Below are 25,595 nucleotides of genomic sequence, written 5' to 3' on the forward strand. Positions count from 1 at the left end.
CGAGGGATAAGGACTACTATGAGCAGTAGGCCCAGGAGAGATGATGAAGGTTCATCTAGGAGAGAGAGGATGGGGTTCATCTAGGAGAGAGAAGATGGGGTTAAACTAGGAGAGAGGGGATGATGGGGTTAAACTAGGAGAGAGAGAGATGATGGGGTTAAACTAGGAGAGAGAGATGATGGGGTTAAACTAGGAGAGAGAGAGATGATGGGGTTAATCTAGGAGAGAGAGAGATGATGGGGTTAATCTAGGAGAGAGAGAGATGATGGGGTTAATCTAGGAGAGAGAGAGATGATGGGGTTAAACTAGGAGAGAGGGGATGATGGGGTTAAACTAGGAGAGAGGGGATGATGGGGTTAAACTAGGAGAGAGGGGATGATGGGGTTAAACTAGGAGAGAGCTCTTACATGGGCCTGAGGTCTGGAGCCGGGAGAGAGCGCGCACCCCCCACCCCGTTGGTTTGGACAGGAGCAGCAGGGTGCTTGTCCCTCTCTGTGGGAAAGACTGAACTCCAATCTGACAGATAGAGCTCCCATCGAGAGAGAGAGAGAGAGTGCTGAAAACACACAGAGACGCACTAATACACACCCAGCAGAGCCGTGCACGGCCTTGGAGGGATTCAAGTAAGCTACAGAGTGAAAGACTGTGTCCTAATATGAAGGCAACACACACAATCTTTAGGGAGAGATCACAGTGAGACTGTCTCTGTGTTGAAATTGACCCTTTCTCCTGGTGACCAGGATGTGGCCATCTACTATCATTACTTGGCTGTTCCTAAGGCTGGGATTGGACAGGGCTGCTGCATTCTGGGACACTGGCAGAAGACACACACTCACACAGAAAGTACACACAAAACACACAAGACCGAGGCACGCATTCACTCAAATAAAATACAATTGTATTGGTCACATACACAAACAGTGTAGGAGGCCAGTGCATTGCAAACCACCAGGGATCAGAGAACGAGAGAGAAGAGGAAGCTGTACAGGGTGACCGGTACACAATACAGTTCCTGTACACACAAAACACACACTACAGAAACACTATTCCAGAGCAGCCCGATATAGACAGACCAGACGTGTCACCATGAGTCTTGAGACGAGTTGAGACAAGTCAATCTGTCCACAGGCTTCAATGCAGAGGCAGTCTGGTTTCTTCCTACGCCCCTGCCCTCCAGGGAGTTGTTCCTAGCCACTGTGCTTCTGCCTCGGCATTGCTTGCTCTTTGGGATTGTGATGGAAAAATGTTCTGTGTGTGCTTTTCTAATCACCAATTTCTGTGTTCCGTTTGAGCTTTTCCATGACAGGGTTTTAGGCTGAGTATCTGTAAACCACTTTATGGCAACTGCTAATGTACAAAAGGGCTTTATAAAACATATTTTATTAGAAATTTGAACTACACAACTCTATTCTACAGTCACACCCACCTAATACACAGTAGGACTCAAGCAGCCTGGTCCCAGATCGGTTTCTGTTGTATAGCTAGAAGTTGGTAAAAAGGCATGAACAGATCTGGGACCAGGCTAGGATTCTACTGATAACGTTATTCTTGCTTTCCGAAATAAAAACACAACATACTCCCCATGCAGCAAGAAATCTGATCAAATCAATGTGCAGTTCCATTTTGTCTGGCACTGGAAAAGCTACATGAATCCTGAATGCTGAATGTGCTAGTGTGTTTTTGACCTCAGAAACCCTGTTAGGGAGTTAAATTGACTCTGAAGTGAGATTAAGTCAACGTGGTTAATATTCAAAGGTCTATATTGCTGTGGGATTTCTTCTGTGAGGGAGTACAGGCACTCTGCATTGCAGGTTGACAAGGGAATGGGCAGGAATGGGAGTCAAGTTCTAGAGTCAAGTTCAGGACAAGCCAGGATTGACAGTCTACAGGAACGGGCAGTACAGGATTGAAAGGGGGGTGTAGAGCATTTAATAAATTTAAATAAACTGTACGTAGCCCTAATATAGTTTATCAAAAATTTAAATAAAAAAAAATAAACTAGTTTATTTTCTCTCAGCTCACTCTCGCGCCTCGCTCCAGTTGAAGCCAGTCACTACTTTGGCCCAGATGCACACGGAGACATACACGACATGGTCAAAAGTATGTGGACACTTGCTCGTCGAACATCTCATATCAAAATCATGGGAATTAATATGGAGTTGGTTTGCTGCTATAACAGCATCCACTCTTCTGGAAAGGCTTTCCACTAGATGTTGGAACATTGCCGTGGGTACTTGCTTCCATTCAGCCACAATAACATTAGTGCACTGATGTTGGGCGATTAGGCCTGGCGCGCAGTCTGCGTTCCAATTCATCCCAAAGGTTTTCGATGGGGTTGAGGTTAGGGCTCTGTGCAGGCCAGTCAAGTTCTTTCACACCGATTGACAAACCATTTCTGTATGGACCTCGCTTTGTGCACGGGGGCATTGTCATGCTGAAAACAGGAAAGGGCCTTGCCACAAAGTTGGAAGCACAGAATCGTCTAGAATGTCATTGTATGCTGAAGTGTTCAGATTTCCCTTCACTGGAACTAAGGGGCCTAGTCTGAACCATGAAAAACAGCCCCAGACCATTATTCCTCCTCCACCAAACTGGAGCAGGCAGCGTTCTCCTGGCATCCACCAAACCCAGACTCGTCTGTCGGACTGCTAGATGGTGAAGCGTGATTCATCACTCCAGAGAATGTGTTTCCACTGCTCCAGAGTCCAATGGCAGCAAGCTTTACACCACTTTAAACCACCTCTTGGCATTGGGCATGGTGATATTAGGCTTGTGTGCGGTTGCTCGGCCATGGAAACCCATTTCATGAAGCTCCTGACGAACAGTTCTTGTGCTGACGTTGCTTCCAGAGGTAGTTTGGAACTCTGTAGTGAGTGTTGCAACCGAGGACAGACGATTTTTACACGCTTCAGCACTCGGAGGATCCGTTCTGTGAGCTTGTGCGGCCTAGCACTTCGCGGCTGAGACGTTGTTGATCCTAGACATTTCCACTTCACAATAACAGCACTTACAGTTGACAGGGGTAGCTCTAGCAGGGCAGAAATTTGACAAACTGACTTGTTGGAAAGGTGGCATCCTATGACGGAGCCACGTTGTTCGTCACTGAGCTCTTCAGTACGGGCCATTTTACTGCCAACATTTGTCTATGGAGATTGCATGGCTGTGTGCTCGATTTTATACTGTACACCTGTCAGCAATGGGTGTGGCTGAAATAGCCGTATCCACTAATTTGAAGGGGTGTCCACATACTTTTGCCATGAGTCCATGATGTCCATGAGTTCATCCGACTGAGTAGTAGAAGGGCTGCCCAAAATCTCATAATGTGGTTATCAGCTGCGTGTGCAGGCAACTGTCATGAGCAATGAGCAGCAGCCAAACGGCACAGTTGCTATAGCTACTCAAACACAGAGCGAGGAACAGACTCGCACATAACAGAGGAAGTCATTTCTACGCATGAAAATGACAAGAGTGATTTTTAAAACGGGATGTGACAGGAGAGTTCTGGGGTTATAAAACAGTTGCGGGATCAGGACAGTACGGGCAAAACAATTGTCCTTGACCACATGTAGCCTGTAGAAACATATGGCACGCAAAACCCAAAACTTAACTGTGCTCACTTACCTATACAAACACACATATATAATTAGATATGTAGTAAAATGCTGAGTTAGGCGTTCACTATTATTAAGTGCTTTCAAAAAGCTTTTCAATTCACCTAGAAACCAAAGCTCTTCTCTACACCCTTGCACTCATTCAGTATGTACGTGTGCGTGCATGCACCCCCCCCCCACCCCCACTGTCATTCTTACAGTACCATAAACACCCCTCAAACATCATCATGATAAACCCACACACACTGACAAAATGTAACATGATCTCCGAGTGTTCCTTGACCGCTCACTGAGCTAAACGCTCAGCTAGACGCTCAGTGAGCGGTCAAGGAACACTCGGAGATCATGTTACATACTGTTCCTTGACCGTTCACTGAGCGTTTAAACAGTGATTCACTTCAGTGGTGCATTCAATGAGGGTGAGAGAGAGACACAGAGAGACCACGTGCCCTTGATGGTCCCCTGCTGTTTCATGAGTTTCATCACCCCTGCAGAGCCATACGACATGCTTCGCATACCTACTCAGTCAACGTGCCACGTAGAAACCCATAGGTGACATACACACAGTGGTTGGAAATGCTTAGAACCCTTACAATTGCCCTGGGTGTCATCACCACAGCGTGATATTGATGAGGTAGATTTCAGTGGGTGATAAAATGCATGGCTGAGTCACAATAAAAGCATTTGATTAGCAGGGTTGAGGTCAAAATTTCCTTTCTAGGGCAGTAAGTTAAGGACAGGATCGGAAATTGGATTGACGATTTGGTCTAATAGGTGTTCTGTGAGATGCAGGTCAATTAATTCCTTAAATCAACTGTTTAAATCAACTATATTACTAAAACTCACCTCGACTTAAAAATAACTCCGTAACGAACGCCATTTAGCAGACGCATCCTCTACCAACTGAGCTACAGAGGACCACCACCTCAAACACACTAGAGGTAAATGACTTTATTACTTCACATACAGTAGTTTCCTAAAATAATCAACTGAGTAGGAACTGGAAGGTTTCTGACAGCTACCAACCTCGGCTCTACGATATATCTCCACTGTGATAAAGATAGAATGCCAATACAGTCACCAGACTACCTATAGCGTGCCGTGACAGCATGTTTAAGAAATGACATATAGTGTGTGCGTGCTAGTTGGGTCTAATGTACAGTGTGTGTGTGATAGTTAATAAATAGCGTGTGTAACATACAAGCCGTGCGTGTGTGTGTGTGTGAGTTAACATAGTCTGCCTGAGGGTGAGTTCGTGGTGTGGGTCTTGGAAGAGCTGAGTATTCGGGAGGATTCCTCCATGGAGAAATGAGGGACTTCTCTCCTATTCTTCCCACTTCCATTAGCCCAGAGGAGATTCATACACACTTTCTGATCAGACACACACGTGAGTACACGCACACGGATGAATTAAACATGCCACACACTGGGGGGGATTGGAGCGAGACTCATATTAGTGAAAGCAAAGGGCTTGGAAACCAAAGACACAAACCAACTTAGTAAAGACCTAAGAGATATTGTAAAAGTCAGAGACGGACGAGTGAACAAAAAGACGGAGACCAAATAAGAAGAGGGGGAGGAACGAGTTGGTGTGATTCATTCTTCTCTTCCTCCCCGTTCCTCCTCTTTTCTTAAAACACATTGGACAAATTGACGCAGCTTCCAGTGCAGTGTAGTCGAATTGCGTCACCAAGTGGTTCTGTGCGTGTTTGTGTGTGTGTTTGGTGGTGGGGAGAGAGGGGTCGAGGGTCGTCCAAGACGTGTTCAGTCTGCAGGGAGTGTGACGTAATGAGGACAGAATGGGGGCTACAGCCGAGGAATAACCACACACACACAGCATGCTGTGGGGCCTGCAGAATGACAAAGTGACAAAAATGTGTCTGAGGGGAGAAGCTGGGCCTCCTGCATCTGTAGGCTAGTAAGTGTGTGTGTGTGTGTGTGTGTGTGTGTGTGTGTGTGTGTGTGTGTGTGTGTGTGTGTGTGTGTGAATCTGTGTGTTTGGATGCCTCTGTGCCTGCGCCTGTGTGTGCTTGTCATTCGTTTGAGAGCTTGTGATTGAGGGCTGACAGCCCATGTCACTGAATCCAGATTCCCCTTGACAAGCTAAGCTCCCTTTCTGAATGTACCACAGCTCTACAGCTTTCCACACCCACACCTCTTCTCTGACAAACACAGACTATTCCAACCCGCTGGTGTTCTCGCTTTTATTGATTTCTCACTTTGTTTGTTGTCGTTTGTTCCTCTAACCGTGGTGAGCGTTATAGGGGGCCCTTTTGAGTGAAGGACTCAAGAAGTGGGAAGAAAAGAAGAGAGAGAGAGTGGCAAAAGGAGGGATGGAGGAGGATAACAGGTTGCCGCCGGGGTTTATTTGGTTTCTCATGCTGAGGGTATTGACTGACCCAATGGGAAGTATGTTCACACACACACACAAACAAACACAAACACAATCCTACCCATGCATCTAGTGCGCATTCTTCAATTGGCATTATCCTCCAGAAGGGCAGCAGTACGGGCACGCACACCATGGATCTAGTTATGGCTGGGAAGGACAGAGGGCATGGGAGAGAGCCAGACAGGGAGGAGAGGAAGAAAGAAGGGGGGATATTGATCAGGGATAAGGGAGGAGAGATATTAGCAGAGATAACCAGTGTGAAACAAGGGGTTGGTCCCTATATGGAGGGAGACTCATACATGGAACAGTTCTCGTGAGGACAAATAGAAGACAATACAAGAGGACACACTAGGGGAATAGAGAGAGGACAAGGGGTGTAATCCCCCCCATGTGGAGTTTAATGGTTTAGCCCAGCGGTCAAAGGACAATGTGGCAGGTGGGCTGAGGATGGATCGATCCAATCCCTCAGACGGGGGTGAGGGGGGGAGAGTTTGACTTTGAGAAGAAGAACGGCTGAAGGGTGGAAAAGAGCGGAGGAAAGTAAAGAGAGGCGGAACTGTCGGAAAGAGCAACGATGGGTGGTATCAGCAATAATAGTGTTTATCCCTGTAGTGTTCTGTGTGTGTGTGTGTGTGTGTGTGTGTGTTCATATGGTGCTATATGTTCTCGGTGTGTCGCACAGAGTGCAAGTCAACCTTTAAAAAGTGCAGAGTCACCCAGCATGCTCCTGACAGACTTCACAACCAGGCTGTCATTGAAAATAAGAATTTGTTCTTAACTGACTTGCCTAGTTAAATAAATGTAAAATAAACACTCAGACATCAAATTCAATCATGCTCACGTAACCAAATAAGTGCATTAGTTACATAGACATAAACCTGTATAATCACATCCTGCATAATATTATTATTCTTTTCCCCATCACGTGCAGCAGTAAGAGGAAGGTGTATCTGGCTTGCTGTCCATTCATCCCGCCCCTCCCCCCTCCGGTCTAAATCACATCAGTGCTGAGTTGAGGAGAGAGGGAAGAGAGAAGCCCCTTCTTTCTGACGGAAGACATTAGGGAGGCAGACACACAGACCAGTGGATTTAAATAAAAGGTCACCTTCCTCATGGGGTACCCACTAGAGGTCGAACGATTATGATTTTTCAACGCCGATACCGATTATTGGAGGACCAAAAAGAGCCGATTGCCGATTGTTATGAAAACTTGAAATCGACCCTAATTAAATCGGCCATTCCGATTAATCGGTCGACCTCTAGTACCCACCCACTCATCCCCAAACTGGGATGAGGGACAGAGGCCGTGTGTGTGCCAGAGAGAGAGGGGGGGGGGGGGGGGGGGGGGGGGGGCGAGACATCTCTCCGCTGTCATACAGTTTCTGTGTGCGCATGTGTGTATGTGTGCGTGCGTATGTAGTGTGTGTTTGCCTGGGTGTGTATGTGTCTCAGAGATCACTGCATTACACAAGTTATCTGCATCAGAGCGTCTCTTCAAGAATAAAATAAAAAATATTTGAGTTGGTGGGTTGCAGAGTCGTCACTCACACACCTCATCGTCTGATATTATGTAAATGGTGACACCTGAAGGTCAGCGGTTGAGCCGCCTCCTGGTGTAATGCATTCTGGGACGGGGCGGCGAGAATTTACCGTTTGGTCTCTGAGCCGCTCTTGTCTGAGGTGACGCAGAATGCATTACTCCAGAAGGCGGGCTGCTCAATGGTTGCCACCATGAATTTATTTCCCCGCTCTGACCCATGGGAGTGTTAGAGAGGGGATATTGGACAGTTTTATGGAAACATAAAACAGGCGACGGCAGAGTGGGGGGGGATTTGTGTGCGCCACGGTTCAATGTCTTACGAGAATTGACCATCGCCCCACAGCATCCCCCTCACACAGTCAAGATAGCGTGTAGAGGCAGATTGAAACGGTCCTATCTGAAGCACTGGTAAAGTAAATAGGAGGAAGATTGCCAGGCATCATTGTGAGAATGAAAGTAATTTAAGGGAGAGAGGTGGATGGATTGTTCTCCTAGGAGGGAGATAGTGCCCTTATCCAATGGTAGGTTCTGATCTAGGGTCAGTTCTTCACGACACTGGCTGACAACAGTACAGGTCACTAAACATACTGCTGATAAGACACACTGCAGAAACACACCGCAGGCGCACATTACGGACGCATACAATCAAAACACACAGCCCTAGGCCTGGACAACACTCCTACACACTGAGGAATTTTAAATGAGCAGCCTAACAACTGAAAACAAGGAGCCAGAAAACACCATGGAAACACACAAAAATGCCAAACGGATTGTTGTTTATGTATTTATAGCAACATACGGCTAATCTTTCACTTGGTTTATTTGGGCCTATTGATGTGTACAGAGCATGTGTCCTAGTTTGTGTCCCTTTTTGTCTTTCAAATTAATTAAACATTTCCAAATTCAACATTTCCACGACTAAAACCTTTAACTTTCCCTGCCACTACAAAAATAGTCTCCTAGGGGAGACACAGCAGAAGCACACCGCAGGCGCACATTACCGACGCATACAATCAAAACAACTCCTAGGGGAGACTATTTTTGTAGTGGGGAGTCCCCAAAAATCGATCCCTTTTGACGTACAACCTGTGCTGCTCGCTTTGTGAGGAAACGGCCTTGTTCCCTTCCCTTGGCGTCGTGTAACGCTTTCAGTGGCTGGTGATTCTGCTGCAGTGATCTGGCAAGTGTTGCTGCTGGCTCAGAAAAGCTATGCGTTTTCATATTTGATGGGGCATTTTCCTCGTTTAACAGAGCTGGAGTGTCCTTGTCCTCTACATGTTTGCCTTTGTGACGAGGAGAGCAGGAAAATGGGGTAGTCCTGACAAATACAACGACGTACAACAGATGACTGTCATTAACTTTAATTATTGTAGGGCCCAGAGTTTTTCCTCTGCATGTAACCTGACCGAGTCAAACTCCAGGTCTTAGGAAAACCCCATGCCCTAGTTAGTATAGGCTATAATTATGGCCTAGAATATCCTGGTCAGGTCAAATGGCCAGGGAAAAACTCTGGGCCCTAGCTTTAATTCACAACACTACACCGGTATTGTCGCTGGTGGGGCTGAGGGTGGTCTGTGAATACCTAACGACCACCGTGGTGCACCCTGGGAACTGTGAGGGCGGTAAACCAAACACACCACCGCATCGGCACCAGACGGTAAACGGGTCTGTTCTTGCCCGGGAATTTTATCGCATCACGACACGAGAAGAAAGCACGTACGGTGCAAAAGTGTTTATGCAAGGGAACAGGGGATAACGTAGAGGAGAGAGAGCGAGCGAGAGAAGCGGTGTTGTGCTCCTCTGCCGGGTCCAACGTCGGCCCATGATTCATTGCAAATGAAATGTCACCCTGGAAGGCTGTAATGTGGGGGCGGCCAGCTCCCCTGCTGCGTAATTGAATTTTACAGTCGTATAAACAACAGTCACTGAGGAGTGTGTGTGTGTGTGTTATTAATGACGTGTGTTTATGAGCGGAGGCCTCTGATGTGCCATCAGAGAGTGTAGAGGACCCAGGGGGACAGTAGCCGAAACACAGACGGGTTTGAAACGGCAGACGTGTCACCTACTCATTCAGTGACTGCACTGACGGTCACACACACACACACACACACACACACACACACACACACACACACACACACACACACACACACACACACACACACACACACACACACACACACACACACACACACACACACACACACACACACACATACTCATTCACCTACTTCAGTGCCCCCATTTACACACAGCAGCCCTCCGTTCCCCTCCCGCCTAAACACACACACCAGTGGAGGCTGCTGAGGGGAGGATGGCTCATAGTAACATCTGGAATGGAGCGGAGGGAATGGCATCAAACCCATGGAAACCATGTGGTGGATGTATTTGAAGCCATTCCACTCACTCCGCTCCAGCCGTTACTATGAACCCGCAATCCCCAATGAAGGTGCCACCAACCTCCTGTGACACACACTGACTGAAACTATTATAACACACGTTATGGTCGAGACGATACAAGTGTCGCAATGTTTTTTCTGTGGTAAAAATGAAAATACGAAGCAGACAGAACTATGTGGTCCTTTAAAAATCTGCTGTATGTAAAATATTGTGTGCTATAGCTTGGAAAATAAATAAATACATGTGACTCTGGATGACAACATAATGTTTGTTTCCAGGAGCCGATCGTGGACTACAGGAAACGGAGAGCTGAACATGCCCCCATTCACATCGACGGGGCTGTGCAGAGCGGGTAGAGAGCATCAAGTCCCTGTGTCCACGTCAAAGGATCTATCACGGTCCACACACACCAACACAGTTTTGAAGAGGGCACAACATTGTTTTTTCCCCCTCAGGAGGCTAAAAAGATTTGGCATGGACCCTCAGATCCTAAAAAAGTTCTACAGCTGCACCATTGAGAGCATCTTAACTGGCTGCATCACCGCTTGGTATGGCAACTGCTTGGCATTCGACCGCAAGGCGCTACAGAGGGTAGCGCGTACGGCCCAGTAAATCACTGGGGCCGAACTCCCTGCCATCCAGGACCCCTATACCAGGCGGTGTCAGAGGAAGGCCCTAAAAATGGTCAAAGACTCCAGCCCCCCAAGTCATAGACTGTTCTCTAAGCTACTGCACGGCAAACAGTACCGGGGCGCTAAGTCTGGGACCAAAAGTCTCCTGAATAGCATCTACCCCCAAGACATAAGGCTGCTAAATAGTTAAATATCCAACCAAATAGCAACCCGGACTATCTGCATTGACCCTTTTTGCACTAGCTCTTTTTGCCACACACATTGCCTAGTCTGTAAGAACCTACATTTCCTCATACCCCTGCATATCAACTTGGTCCTGGTTCCCTATCATTGGTCATTGTGTCTTTATTCCTCAAATTATTATATATACAGTTGAAGTCGGAAGTTTACATACACTTAGGTTGGAGTCATTAAAACTAGTTTTCAACCACTTCACAAATTTCTTATTAACAAACTATAGTTTTGGCAAGTCGGTTAGGACATCTACTTTGTGCATGACACAATTGTTTACAGACATATTATTTCACTTAGAATTCATTGTATCACAATTCTAGTGGGTCAGAAGTTTACATACACTAAGTTGACTGTGCCTTTAAACAGCTCGGAAAATGCCATAAAATGGTGTCATGCTTTAGAAGCTTCTGATAGGCTAATTGACATCATTTGAGTCAATTGGAGGTGTACCTGTGGATGTATTTCAAGCCCTACCCTCAAACTCAGTGCCCCTTTGCTTGACATCATGGGGAAAAAATCAAAAGAAATCCGCCAAGACCTCAGAATTCTTTTTTTTTTGTAGACCTCCACAAGTCTGGTTCATCCTTGGGAGCAATTTCCAAACGCCTGAAGGTACCACGTTCATCTGTACAAACAATAATACGCAAGTATAAACACCATGGGACCACGCAGCCATCATACCACTCAGGAAGGAGACACGTTCTGTCTCCTAGAGATGAACGTACTTTGGTGCGAAAAGTGCAAATCAATCCCAGAACAACAGCAAAGGACCTTGTGAAGATGCTGGAGGAAACCGGTACAATATCGACATAACCTGAAAGGCCGCTCAGCAAGGAAGAAGCCACTGCTCAGCCATAAAAAAGACAGACTACGGTTTGCAACTGCACATGGGGACAAAGATCGTAACTTTTGGAGAAATGTCCTCTGGTCTGATGAAACAAAAATAGAACTGTTTGGCCAAAATGACCATCGTTATGTTTGGAGGAAAAACGGAGAGGCTTTCATGCCGAAGAACACCATCCCAACTGTGAAGCACGGGGTGGCAGCATCATGTTGTGGGGGTGCTTTGCTGCAGGAGGGACTGGTGCACTTCAAAATAGATGGCATCATGGGGTAGGAAAATTATGTGGATATATTGAGGCAACATCTCAAGACATCAGTCAGGAAGTTAAAGCTTGGTCGCAAATGGGTCTTCCAAATGGACAATGACCCCAAGCATACTACCAAAGTTGTGGCAAAATGGCTTAAGGACAACAAAGTCAAGGTATTGGAGTGGCCATCACAAAGCCCTGACCTCAATCCCATAGAAAATTTGTGGGCAGAACTGAAAAGGCGTGTGCGAGCAAGGAGGCCTACAAACCGGACTCAGTTACACCTGCTCTGTCAAGAGGAATGGGCCATTATTCACCCAACTTATTGTGGGAAGCTTGTGGAAGGCTACCCAAAACGTTTGACCCAAGTTAAACAATTTAAAAGCAATGCTACCAAATACTAATTGAGTATGTAAACTTCTGACCCACCGGGAATGTGATGAAAGAAATGAAAGCTGAAATAAATCATTCTCTCTACTATTATTCTGACATTTCACATTCTTAAAATAAAGTGGTGATCCTAACTGACCTAAGACAGGGAATTTTTACTAGGATTAAATGTCAGGAATTTAAAAAAAAAACTGAGTTTAAATGTATTTGGCTAAGGTATATGTAAACTTCTGACTGCAACTGTATATATATATATATATTTTTTTTAAATTGTAGTCTGCATTGTTGGGATTGACCCGTAAATAAGACTTTCACTGTTAGTCTACACCTGTTGTTCACGAAACATGTGACAATTAAAACTAGATTTGATCATTAGGGCTGTTTCCTAAAGAAGTTATATCCGCTTCGTGTTTTGAGTCCTTTCCACGATACTAACGAGTATCGTGATACTGGTATTGTCCTGGCCCTGATACGCACACACCACTTTACATCACATTGCAAATACAAGAACTGAATTATTCATAAACACACAACCATCTATACTCTGAACCAATATGAATGAGGCAATAACCATGGCCTATAATGAGCCAACAGCCAGCTCATATCCCATCACAGGTGGCATGTGGAGGGGAACTGTGTCCCTCTAGGCAGCCCTGGGGACAGTCTTCCGACCCTAACTAACCGCTCCAGAGGACATCACCCCGTCCCCAGGTCCTTATAAACCACTCCTAAGGTCCCCACAAACCACAAATCCACCCTGGGGCTTTTTATCTCAAAGGGATTTCACCATCTGCATCTAAAGCTGGGATAGGCTGCCCAGTCTCCACAGGGAAGGCTGTTCCGGGATCAGTTTTATCCCCCAGGGTGTGTGTGTGTTAGGGAGCATTCAACACCTTTATCACCAGCTACAGCTCAGCAGTTTACCAGCCCGGCCCCACGGCCTGTCTGTCAGTCCGGCTGCTGCCTCGTAAAACCACCGGGGATTTATACACCACGCTATAACACCGGCCAAATGAAAATGATGACACCGGGCGGAGAGAGGGGGGGGGGGGGGGGGGGGGGCTGGTGTTTTAGAGCTGGATGAGCAGTGGTGTGTGTGTCTCTGTCTGAGAGTACGGGAGGTAGCGCTGGGCGATATATCAAATGATTTAGATTCATTCAAATATATGTTTTAGCATGATGTTCCAAATGTCTACCGCAAGAATCAAGGTTTTAATGTCGTTTCTTTTTTGATAGAGTTCTCTCTTTTTGGTCTTGTCTCCTTTGCTCCTTCTGTGCAGACACCAATCACCTCCCCGTGTCACTCACAACAACAACGACGAAAGATAACTTCTTCCTCTCTGACAGCATGCAGTTTAAACTCGATATTTGCATTTGAGGTTTGGTCCAACAGAACCAGTCATATGAACAGCGAAACGCTTAGACATTATTTTACTGTAATAGACGAGAACTTCCTCTTTGTAACGATACCCTTTTATTGTCTCATCTCCCAACATATAGAACAGAGCAGACCCAACTAAAACAAAAAAGTATCAATGAACATGATTGTGGGAAATTAATGCTCAGTTTATGTTTATGCATTGCGCTAGCAGCATTTTAGCCACAGACTCATGTGCTAGTTTTCTAGTCTGTGTTTTATAAATGTGCAATGAGCATAAAATGACACATAAAAAAAACAGGAATTGGCAACTATTTCTCATTCTGAGAAATAAGCATCCTCTTATCTAGGTAAACCACTTGATTTCAATCTTAAAGTGAACAGGCTGTTGTTCAAACAGTTGGAGGCGGATAGAACTGTTAGGAACACACCCTCCTATCTTGTTAACAAGCAAATAGGTCCAAGTTGGCTAGACTTGAAATATAAAGATTAGCTGGCTACTCACTTGCACGTGGGCTTGTGCTTGAGAGATTGTTTATGAGACCTGTGTTCATTTTCTATAATGTCTGCAAGTGGATGTGCATTGTGTATGGTTCTGGTTAAATTTGTAACAAAATAAATAATGAATTTTCATAAAACAGACCGGAAAGCCAGATCAGTGATTACAAAAATGCAGGTTAAACTATTTGAATAAAATAACTAAATTATTAGTGGGTCTTATGGTTGTGGAAGGCTTATACTTAGCCCAGGTATAATTTTACTTGCAGTGTATTGACCTTTAAAGCTTAAAAAATTATCAAGATATATAATCGTGAATCGCCCATAAATTAGATTTTTGATTTTTAGAAGGAGGGACTGTAAATGAAGTGAAGGCATAAAGCCTGTCAGTGCGTATATGTGTTGGGACTGTAATGTCTAAAGTCATGTCTGTCATGAGGGGCGGCAGGTAGCCTAGTGGTTAGAGCATTGGGCCAGTAACCGAAAGGTTGCTAGATCAAATCCCAGAGCTGACAAGGTAAAAATCTGTCGTTCTGCCCCTGAACAAGGCAGTTAAACCCACTGTTCCTAGGCCGTCATTGTAAATAAGAATTTGTTCTTAACTGACTTGCCTAGTTAAATAAAGGTTTGATTAAAAATTAATGTACAAAAAAAATCTGTGTACGTGTGGATTTAGAGTGGTAACAACGGTTAAGTGAATGAATGAATGTTTGACAGGCACAAGCTACTCTGGTTACATGTCTGGGAGTCCTTGTGTTTTTCAAAGTGAAATGACAAACCGAGTTCATCACTGTGTGTGTGTGTGGGTGTGTGTCCCTGGCACAGCAGGAGCGACAGTGTGTGTCCGACTCCCCCCGCTGACTATGACCTTCCCTCCGAGCAGGGTGTTCTCTCTACCCCCCCCCCCCCCCTCTATACTTCTACAGTAGTTCTCTATTTCTCTGAGGGACACTGGGGTTCCTTGATCTTGGGAGAGGAGTGTTGAGTTCATGAACACTCCCTCCATCTATCCGTCACCCTGCCAGGAACTAGTTCAAACACTGACATACAGAGAAGGACAAGAGGGGCCGAGCAACCCATTCCCAGATCCACTGAGGCACACACCCGGTCCAATATGATGGATGATGAATGGAAATAACTCATTCAACAGTAGATTTACACTAACGGATGACAGGTATTTGGTGTCAGCCTCCACAACAGTGAACGGGGATGAACAAAGAAAGAAAGGGTGTCATACATTTGCATGTGAGAGTGTGTGAGGATGTTCCCCATGCTCTGCTAAGCCATTGGAGAGAAAATGTGCATTTTAGCATGCACACACACACACAACCCCACCACACAGAACCCCCACCACACAGAACCCCCACCACACATACACTTGACTTACCTCATTCCCTCTCGAGGCTAGCTGAATCAGACTGTGTGTGAGACTAGGAGGCCAGGGGCTCTGAGGGGACATTGATAGTGTACACTCTGTAGGGAGGGAGGAGACATTTAACACCCCCTCCTGGCTGTGTATGCCCCTCTAGCCCCCCGAGGGAGGTGACCTTCAGGGACCGGCTGCTGACTGGAGTCAACACCAGACACATGGGGCATCAGGGGAAGGAGAGGGAAGATAAAGAGAGGCAGGGGGTTAAAAGGAGTGGTAGTGGCAAAGAGAACAGGGGAAGACGGGAGAGGGAAACAAAGTGAAAGAGAGGAGGGAAAGAGGGGGGAGAACATAGAAGAGGAAAAGAGGAGCATGAGAAAGAGAGGATAAAAGAAAGAGAGAAAAGAGGAGAAAGACTTGAGCAGAGAGGGTTGCTCTAGCCTATCACATTGATAGTATAGCACCTAAGGTGTTCAGCATCTCCCTCTCCTTCCCTCCATCTCTCTCTCAGTGTGACAGTGGACCCACATTAACCCTAGGGCTTGGCAGGAGCGCCATATACCACACTGCACTGGAAATATCACTGATAATATTCCCTTCGGTGTGTCAATCACGTGTGTGCGTGTGTGTGTGACAACTAGACAGAAACAGATGGAGTGAGTTAAGGACAGATTGTGAATGTGAGTCAGAGTGTGGGAGGAAGCCAGAGTCTGTGCACGCACATGTGCCATTGTGTTTGTGCGTATGTGTGTAATATGCATGTGTGTATCGGTGCCATCTTTTTGTATGTGTGCGAGTTGTCCATCTCGGTGTGTGTGTGTGAGTGAGTATATGTGTGCGTGAACATAGGAGAGACGCAAGTCTCTGTGGAAATGTCATCCATTTTCTTTGGGGTGGGGTTGGGTGACAAATGACAACAAAATGAGGCGTCAGAGCGGTGCCAGGGCAAGCTGGCAGAGCAGCCTTCCTATACAAGGGGGCTGAGAGAGAAAACCCACTGCAGGCTAGCAGAGCTGTGAATACAGAGACCCAGACGTAGTCTGGCAGCGCACACACACACACACACACACACACACACACACACACACACACACACACACACACACACACACACACACACACACACACACACACACACACACACACACACACACACACACACACACACACACACACACACACACACACACACACACACACACACACACACACACACACACACACTTCAATACTTCCAGTCTCTATTGGTGGTTAGTTAGAAGCAGGAGTGCCAGGTTAACACAACGGGATTGATATTACACAGACAGGCTGTTAGGAGTTATATCCAATCTGATTCTAGACCAGTTTTAACCAACTGATATTGTTGCATCAGGACAGCTAAGGTGACCCTGGGTCAGTCAGTAGTCATCCTCAGCTCACCTCTCGCTGCGGTGCGTGGAAGGGTTGTGTGTGGCGTGTTGGACCAACGGTTCTCATGACAACGTGCTCAAAGAGTCTAGCCCCTTTCTTCATACCCCTATCCCCTTCTCTCCTTCATCTCCTCTTCCTCCCGGGTGAAGGAAGGCAAAGGAGGGTATGTGCCAAGCCATTTCAAGGCCCTCGGTGTGTGCGTGCGTGCGTGCGTTAGCGGCGAGCCGTCTCGATGGCCTGGCTAAATAAATACATCAGATGCTTGAGTAAGAAGCGTGGGTTTGTCTCCCGCCAGAGCGTGAATTATTGAAACTGAGTGCAGAGAGACAGTGAACATTAGTGGGCGTGAGGTAGGGAGGGAGGGCTCCACCCGCCTCCGCTTTCCAACAGATGGGCGAGGGTGGCACCACGCCAGGGGAGGACCAGAGAGAGAAAGAGCGATGGGGTTGGGAAAAATGCGAGAGAAACGTGGTGAAAGAGATGGAGAGAGAGCAGAGAAAGTGCCCAAGAGAGCGGGAGAGGTAAAGCGAGGACAAGTAGGCGAGGGAGTGACAGAGGGCCAGAGCTATAAAACATACTTCCACTCTCCAGTGCCAGCCCACAACGGTGTCTCTGGCCTCCCAAAATGTACGCACGTTAACCTGACTCACCCTGTCTCACTCTGCCTTACGGACCCAACAGCAGAGAGGCGAACGAGTAAAGAGGGTGGGGCTAAGAGTGAGTGGGACCAGTGGAGAGGAAAGAGGGGATGTGAGAGAGGGACTAGGAGAGATGGGACAGGGAAGAGGAGATAGAGATAGAGATACCCAAGAGGGAGAGTATGAGAGAGGACCAGGACAGAGGTGTTTGAGGAAGTCAGCAGTACAGTAGACATGAAGTGTGCGCTCTTAGGGAGTACTCTAGGGAATGTGAGTGTGTAAGTGGATAGGCTTCAAGCTGGACAGCAGAGTATATGAAACAGAGATAATGACAAGAGGAGCTGCTTCAGGCACCGTCTCTGTAATTATAGACAAGTCAGTTACTGTACACCAGCTAGTCTTAATTAACACAAGAAACCCACAAACAAGCACACACAGACGCGCACGCAACCACTAGCACACACGCGCTAGCACACGGAGCGCCGCACTTTTGAGGTGACATATCAATAATTGATGGTGTTTCAGAGCACCACACACATATGCACACTCTCACGTGCCGTGGCAAACTACGTGGCGAGGGAGGGAGGACCTTACGCAGTAAGCTTAGACACGTGCCTTCCCTTCCCTGGAGACCGGGGCTGTATCTCAAACCGACCACTTTGAGCACTTCGAGCATTCGATCCCTCAATATGCATGTTCACCAGTCATTGCAAAAGCTAGTTGTCGAGTCATCGAGCGCTTCACTGTGCCCTTCAGAAGCCTCTTTATCGAGTGGGCATCCTATGCCGAGTCGGCGCCCTTGGAAGCAACTTCTTCCCATGAATCTTTGCATGTTACCTAGCAACAACAATCATTACTATGTCACCCTCAAATACAGTCTGAATGAATCAAGAAATCCATAATTCATTTTGAAGTTTAATTTCGAGATCTTAGTCACATGATTTGACATATAGCTAAGGAGTTTAGTGTATTTCTGAAGTTTGATCATGTACACAAAAACCTGTCCTTGCTAGCTAAGCCTGAGCCAGTCACTTCATACGAAATGAAAGCTAGCCAACTAGCTAGTGCACCACTAAATGCAAAGCTCCTTCCATAAGCTAGCTAGCCTGCTACTGTAGTATCATTTTATCACAATTAACAAGTTTTAATGAAGCACCAAACAACCTGCTCTGTCAGTACAGCAGTACTGCTGCGCTGTGCTTTTAGCTGACCCAACGTTACGATTTGTGCTTTGGAAACACGCTGAAGTACCGACTGCCTGCTGCGAACATGTCTACAACTTCATCAGCAAGCTGTCAAACTATTGTAAATAAGTGACAAGTTATATGCTGTTTATCAGTGCAGTGCCCAACATCCTTAACTAGCGCTAGCAAAAATTCCATCCCAGTGTTTGTCAGTGAAATTAGCTACAACAAGCTAAAACCAGCTGATGAAATCACTGGCAACCAATATACTTGCACATATTTTATCTAGGAGTAGGAGTCACTGTCTATTGGAGTATACGTCTGTGTTTTCCCCCAGGTCCCCAGTACCCGTCTTCCATAGCAAGTGAGCCATGCTATAAGACAGGTTGCGGAAGACGATGCTCGTGAATGGATTTAGAATTGTAACCAACCGGCGATCTTAGGTAGCAACAGTAAAAAAAAAATTTTTTTTTTTTTTTACATTGGATAAAAGTAGAGACTCAGAGCTAGAAAATAGTATATCATACACTACAGTTGAGGAACCATGAGAAAGGAATTCTGCTTTAAAGTTGATAAACTTGTAACCTCACTTTTGAGATAATGGCCCTTGAATGTTTTGGTAAACCTACTGGAAAGCTCTTCTTTGTCTACACCCATTCAGCATTGTTGACACCCTCCAAAGCCTTATCCCCACCCATCTCTTTAAGGATTCACATGTGAGGCCATGTACTAAACAACCAAATATTAAAACTAAAGGCTGGTTTATACTACGGGTTAGGGATGCACGATATATTTGTGAACATAACGGAATCGGCCAATATTACTAAAAATGCCAACATCGGTATCGGCCCGATGTCTAGTTTAACGCTGATGTTAAAAACCGATGTCAAAGCTACCGCGAATACCTATATAACGTAGGTACATGACGTAATGACGCCACGTAAATTATTGCGCTACACGTGAAACACAGCATTGCGAACACAGCCCACAATGTCTGCTGTGTGGATCGAGCAGTCAACAAGTCGAGCAGTCATTTGAAAGATTAAGAAAATTTCAGCGAGACAACGCAAAGGCAAAATCCATTAAAGCCAAGATAATGGAATTCATTGCCCTTGACAATCAACTGTTCTCTGTCGTGGGTTATGTTGGCTTTCGCCGACTGGTCGAGCACCAGTACAACATACCAAGTGCGCTATTTTTCAGCTGTTGCCCTACCTGAGTTACACAGTAATAGCGTCACTGCTATTAGCTTCACGACATGCATACTATGGAACGCCGTTTGGGTCTTTGCGTGTCTAAAAAGATACAGTAGCACTGTCTTAACTGTACAAAAAAAGTCTGCAAACAAGCAAACACCGGCCACGAACGTTGTGTTTACAATATCGCGTTGGTAATAAAGTATAATTTGCTCGAACACAACTTCTGGGCTATCTAGCTTTAGCTTGGTACCTACCTAGCACCAATACAACCAGCCTGAAAACAATGACCAGTAGAAACTGCAGTCATTTTCATTATTCTTAGCAATGATTTAGGAATCCTTGTGAGTAAGTTGCCACTTGTTGTTCGCCTATTGAAATTGAACTTCAGTTCATGAAAATAAATAGCTAGCCAGCTACTTAACCCTGTTGCCCAAAGCTAACGTTATAAGCAGCCAGCTAGCTTCATCTGGCTAGTGAGGCTTGACCGGACCCGTTTATGTGTTGTGAAGCTAGCCGCAATAAGGATTAGGCACAATAGTGGAATTTGTCATTTGCCTTCTAAATAAAAGTATGTATGTAATTGGCAGTGATGTAAATGAATACAAATAGTAGAATTATGCCATAATTTTATTTAAGGCTAACCGCCAAGTCCACTATTGTGGATAATCCTTATTGTGGCTAGCTTCACATAGATGGGTCCGACCACCATTAACCAAATAAGAACTGTCTTATAAATTAGGGTTCTTTTAGATGATGACACCTAGCTATATAGTTAGCTAGCTAACTATAGCTACTGAAACCGATTATGTTGTTTTGTTATGTTTTTGGGGAAGAACATTGTTTGCATCCAATGGCTAGCTAGCATTTTTTTTATGACCAGCGCTGTAGGTGCACAAGACAACTTTACCAGCATCATAACATACGTATCAATGAACCGTTGTGACGTATGAAATACGAGTGATAGTGTAATAACTATGTAAAAAATGTATGAACGCATTAAATTATTATGTGACATGCAGTCATATTCAAGTCCTGATTGGTTAACAAGCTTATTTGAAACGTCAAATAATGTTATTTGACACGTCAAAGACCCAAACGGCGTTCCATAAAAATCTTGGTTGAGAATGAAACGACTGAACAAATGAACAACGAAACAGCATATCAAGTGAAAGAAATAGGTTTTGATTATGTTTTATTGGTAATGGGGACATACGTAAATGCCAACAAAATATTTATTTAACTAGGCAAGTCAATTAAGAACAAATTCTTATTTAAAAATGACGGCCCGGACAACGCTGGGCCAATTGTGTGCCGCCCTATGGGACTCCCAATCACGGCCGGATGTGATACAGTCTGGATTCGAACCGGGGACTGTAGTGACGCCCCTTGCACTGAGATGCAGTGCCTTAGACCGCTGTGTCTATGTGTGTATGTTAACTATTTAACTGTATTAGAATGCTTAAAAGGCCGCTCAAATTCGAAATATCGGTTATCGTTATTTATTTATTTATGTAAGGAAAAAGTCGGGTATCGGTATTGGCGTGTGTTTGTGAATTTTATCTGGAGTGCCAGAGTGCGCTCTGGGTGTTTGTAAACGCAGAGCGTTGTCAGATTGTCTGTTCGTAAATTCAGAGCGTTTCGCTCTCGGAGCGCACACTGGATGCTCTGGCCGAAGAGTAGAGTTGATCCGAGCGTTCCGACCTAACAACAGTAGTCAAGCACACCAGTTAACTGGCTAATGTTGGCTAGCTTGCTAGCTACTTCCAGACAAATGAGAGAACAGCTCACTCTGACCATTTTTCTCGCCCTGGCAGAGCTGATTAGGCTGTTTTTATGTTATCCAGAGCGTTGTTGACTGCAACTGTGCTGCTGGCAACAATTTAGTTACGCTTTTTTGCCAACGTTTACGGACACCGGCCATATCCAACGGGTGTTGGGCGTTCGTAAATTTGTCAGTTATTCTGCGCTCTGGGACACTCAGAGCGAATTTACCAGCTACTTCTATCAACAGTTGTCGCAGTGACATCATGAACATTCTATTGAAATGGTTACTTGCATAATCCCAAATCATAACATTACTACCCTGCATGAATCTGCAGGTAGCAATGTTAGCTAGCTAACATTAGGCTATAACTAGCAATGCAAATGGCTCTGAGATACAAATAATACAACTACCCAGATCATACATGTAATGTTAGCTAGCGAGCCAGCCAGCTATTGTTAGTTAGCTAACAGTACACTAACTTGACTTTCTGACCAAATTCGAAACGTGTAATATCTGAAAATGTAGCTAGCTAGAACATCTTACCAGTATACATGGATGGACTCTTCTCCCTCTCAGTCACGGATGCCATGGTTGCCCTTAGTTTGAATATGTAAACAGGTGTTTTATACAACAGCCTTCTGTGTGTTCTCTTTTCGACTCTGCATATTTGAAATCAAACGGCAGAATTTTCTCCATCTCCTTAGCTATCATACTCAAAACTCGGTCCTCCAGTAAGTGGAGAGCAACACTTATTCAGTTCTACTACGTAATATCTTTCAAAAAGGCCACGTTAGAAAGGATTAACTACACATATTGACCAGCACATGTTATATACAGAAGCGTGCTACATGGCAGACCATTTCAAACTCATCTCTCGGCATGTCCAGCCCATCCATTGTCTCAGCCAATCATGGCTAACAGGAAGGTTGCTGACTTTTTCTGTGGCTAAACCAACTAGGCTCGTAATTTAATAATTGTATTCGTATTTACACATGGCATACAAGTTTGTTATTAAGTCACATGAAAGTCCACATGTTCCAGAAGGCATTTCTGCCAAAAAACATTTACCTTTAAATAGCTTGCCTAGTTTCCTGAAACTAGCCCCAATTTTGGAATATTGATAAATGGCAGTTGGGACGTCAAGTGCACATCTTCTCAGTGCTCATTTTGGCCAAAAACACTTGCAGACTCAAGTGATCACTATCAAACACAACAGCAAGTGGCCACTTGATAAAGGGCTCAGGGGCCTAGTGTTTGGTTTGACATTCAGCCCAGCTCTACTGTTCACTACATTACATTGCATCACTCCCTCCTTCTCCCTTACACACAACAACACAGACAAAGGAAACAAAGTGTGTGTGCGTGCGACAGACTGTGTGTGTGTGTGTAGGTACGTGTCATGCCCTTCCCTCTCACACACAAAACCCCATCTTTCTTTCTCTCCTTCTACACGCACGGGCACACACACCTAATCACAGGAGGGCGTGCAGCAGCTCTAGCCAGTGTATCAGCTCTGCACTGCTCCACAGAACACGGTCTCTCTCTTTACACCCTATCAGTACCTCCTCAGGCCTCTACTCAATACTACTGAGCGGCGCACACACTAGGAAACGCAATTACTCCTAAATCTAAATAAGATACAGGACACACAAGAGAAAGTACTCAAATACACTGTCGAAAAACATTTAAAAATCAGTAAGCAAAAAAGCCTCTCATATAGAACGTCTATCTAGAAACACCTTTTGCCACTCCCTACCCCACGCACACCGTATTGGGTGTGTAAAATGAAATACTAGAATAGGCTGCTGTGTGTGTGTGTGTGTGTGTGTGTGTGTGTGTGTGTGTGTGTGTGTGTGTGCTCACGCATGTGTGTGTGTGTATGCAGATGCGTGTGGATTCCGAGCCTAATTCCTCAGTTTAGTGGAGCGTTATGGCTGATCAATAGTGCTTGTGCTGTATGGCCTGTGGGAGTGGGAGAGTGCTTGGGCAGTGCTGGCCGTGCATATTCACGCCATTAACACTGAATAGAGCAGTACTCCACTGGGGCTGCCACTGATGGGCAATGACAGGGCCAATCTCCCACTAGAGTCCCAATGAGGCTAGAGCGCTCTCTCTACCAATATGCTATCTCCTCTGTCTCTCGCTATTATCGCTCTCTGCCTCTCTCTCTCTGGGTTTCTGTTAGCTGTTGGTCTCTCTCACATCCTCTATTACTCACTCAAAACTCCCTGTAACACACACACAGTCACAAATAATGCATAACTTCCTGGAACAGGTATTAAGCTCACACATTCACAAGCACTTATACTGTATATTCTACCAGGAAAGTCCAAGCAAGTCAGCCCAGAGGGACTCTTCTCATTAAAGCAGTAACACTTTATTCTCAGTGTCTCACTCTCTCTCGCCCAGTCTCTCTCGCCCATTTTCAAAAAGACACAAGATGGGCTGCGAAAGCTGATGGCAGACACCAGTCGCTCTCTCTGCTATGCGCATCTGAACCACTGGCTGTGAGGATGAGCCAGAATCTCTAGTCCTGCGTCAGAGCACTCACAGCCTTAACACTGGCCCAAGGGTGTGTGTGGGTGTGTGTATATGTTAGTTGGCCATGAACTGCCCACATGCCACATCCTTAACACAGCATTTCACTACAGTCATCAATATTACAAATGCTGTCTTGTTGAATACAATGACTACCTGAGGACAGTGCAGTGCCTGACTCATCCTATTCATAAAATCGTTTCACCCACTTCCCTTCACAATGTAAGACTGTTGTCTGCCTCAAACATGATTACAGGTTGTCGATGAAATGTCTCCAACAGCTAGACAGAACTGCTTGAGGTCAAAAACAGAACATTTCTGCACGGTGATTACAAGTCCCCTGCCCCGCATTTGTTTCCACCCTCCATACATCCTTCACTCTTTTCTTCTCTCGTTCCCTCACTCACTTTACATAACTCCTTCCTTCCATCCATCCCTCCTTCCCTCCTTCCTTCCATCCATCCCGCTTTTTTTTATTACCTTCACAGCTGCTGTGACCCTCCTCGTAACCCGCTGAACAGCTGCACTTCCCGATGGGCACCAGCCACTCCCCCTCGGCGCTGCAGTGCATCCTGGGAGGGCTGTCCGAGTCCACCTCAGAGTTGTTGACACAGGCTCCCCTGACTTCCACGAGTGTGGCGAACGCTGCCTCCGCAACCGTATCAGAAAACACAGCCAGGTTCTGCACCGTGGCCAGGCAGCGCTTGTAGTACACCCGCACCGCCACCAAGGCCACGCACGCCCCCACGTCCTGGAACGCCAAGTGGAACCCTTTCCGGTTCAGGTGTCCGATCTCCCGCACCTCCGTGTTGAGCTTCATCTTCCTCTCGCCCAGGTCGCCCTGCGTGAAGCTCTCGTCGGCGGCGATGGTGTCAATCTTGGTGTAGCGTTCCTCGCGGGTCACCCGGCCCAGGTCTTTGTCCGACTCCACGTAGAGCAGGTTGAAGGTCTCCTTGCAGGTGCCCGCCACGCCCGGGATGCTGTTGCAGTCGCGTAGCGTGAACTGCAGCTCCACGAAGATGCGCTGGCCGCCGCGCCGCGCCACCCAGCCCGTCTGCAGCCAGTTGTTCTGCAGCGCCGGCTCCATCACGTTACACACCTGGTAGGTCCTGATGGGCTTGTACTTCTCATCCACGCCACTGATCTCCTCCCACTGGGGAGATGGTGAGGAAAGGGATAGAGGGATGAGAGAGGAAGAGATATTTAGAGAGGGTGAGAGATAAAGGGGGATTGAGGAGCAAGAAGAAAAAAAAAGACCGACAGAGACAGAAATATATACAGTTGAAGTCGGAAGTTTACATACACTTATGTTGGAGTCATTAAAAC

At 46.0% G+C, this 25,595-nt stretch overlaps 1 protein-coding gene across 1 annotated transcript in view; it reads right to left on the reverse strand.

Annotated features, from left to right (window-relative positions):
- Positions 1–25,371, reverse strand: part of LOC120022166 (ephrin type-A receptor 7-like) — a 108,658-nt gene extending 83,287 nt beyond the window's left edge. The window contains exon 1 of the mRNA XM_038966037.1: positions 24,750–25,371. Coding sequence (XP_038821965.1) covers positions 24,750–25,356 — 607 coding nt within the window. The 5' untranslated portion in view covers positions 25,357–25,371. The remainder of the gene's footprint in view (positions 1–24,749) is intronic.
- Positions 25,372–25,595: the final 224 nt, after the last annotated feature.

This window comes from Salvelinus namaycush, chromosome 27 (genome assembly GCF_016432855.1).
Source record: "Salvelinus namaycush isolate Seneca chromosome 27, SaNama_1.0, whole genome shotgun sequence".
NCBI classification, from domain to species: domain Eukaryota; kingdom Metazoa; phylum Chordata; class Actinopteri; order Salmoniformes; family Salmonidae; genus Salvelinus; species Salvelinus namaycush.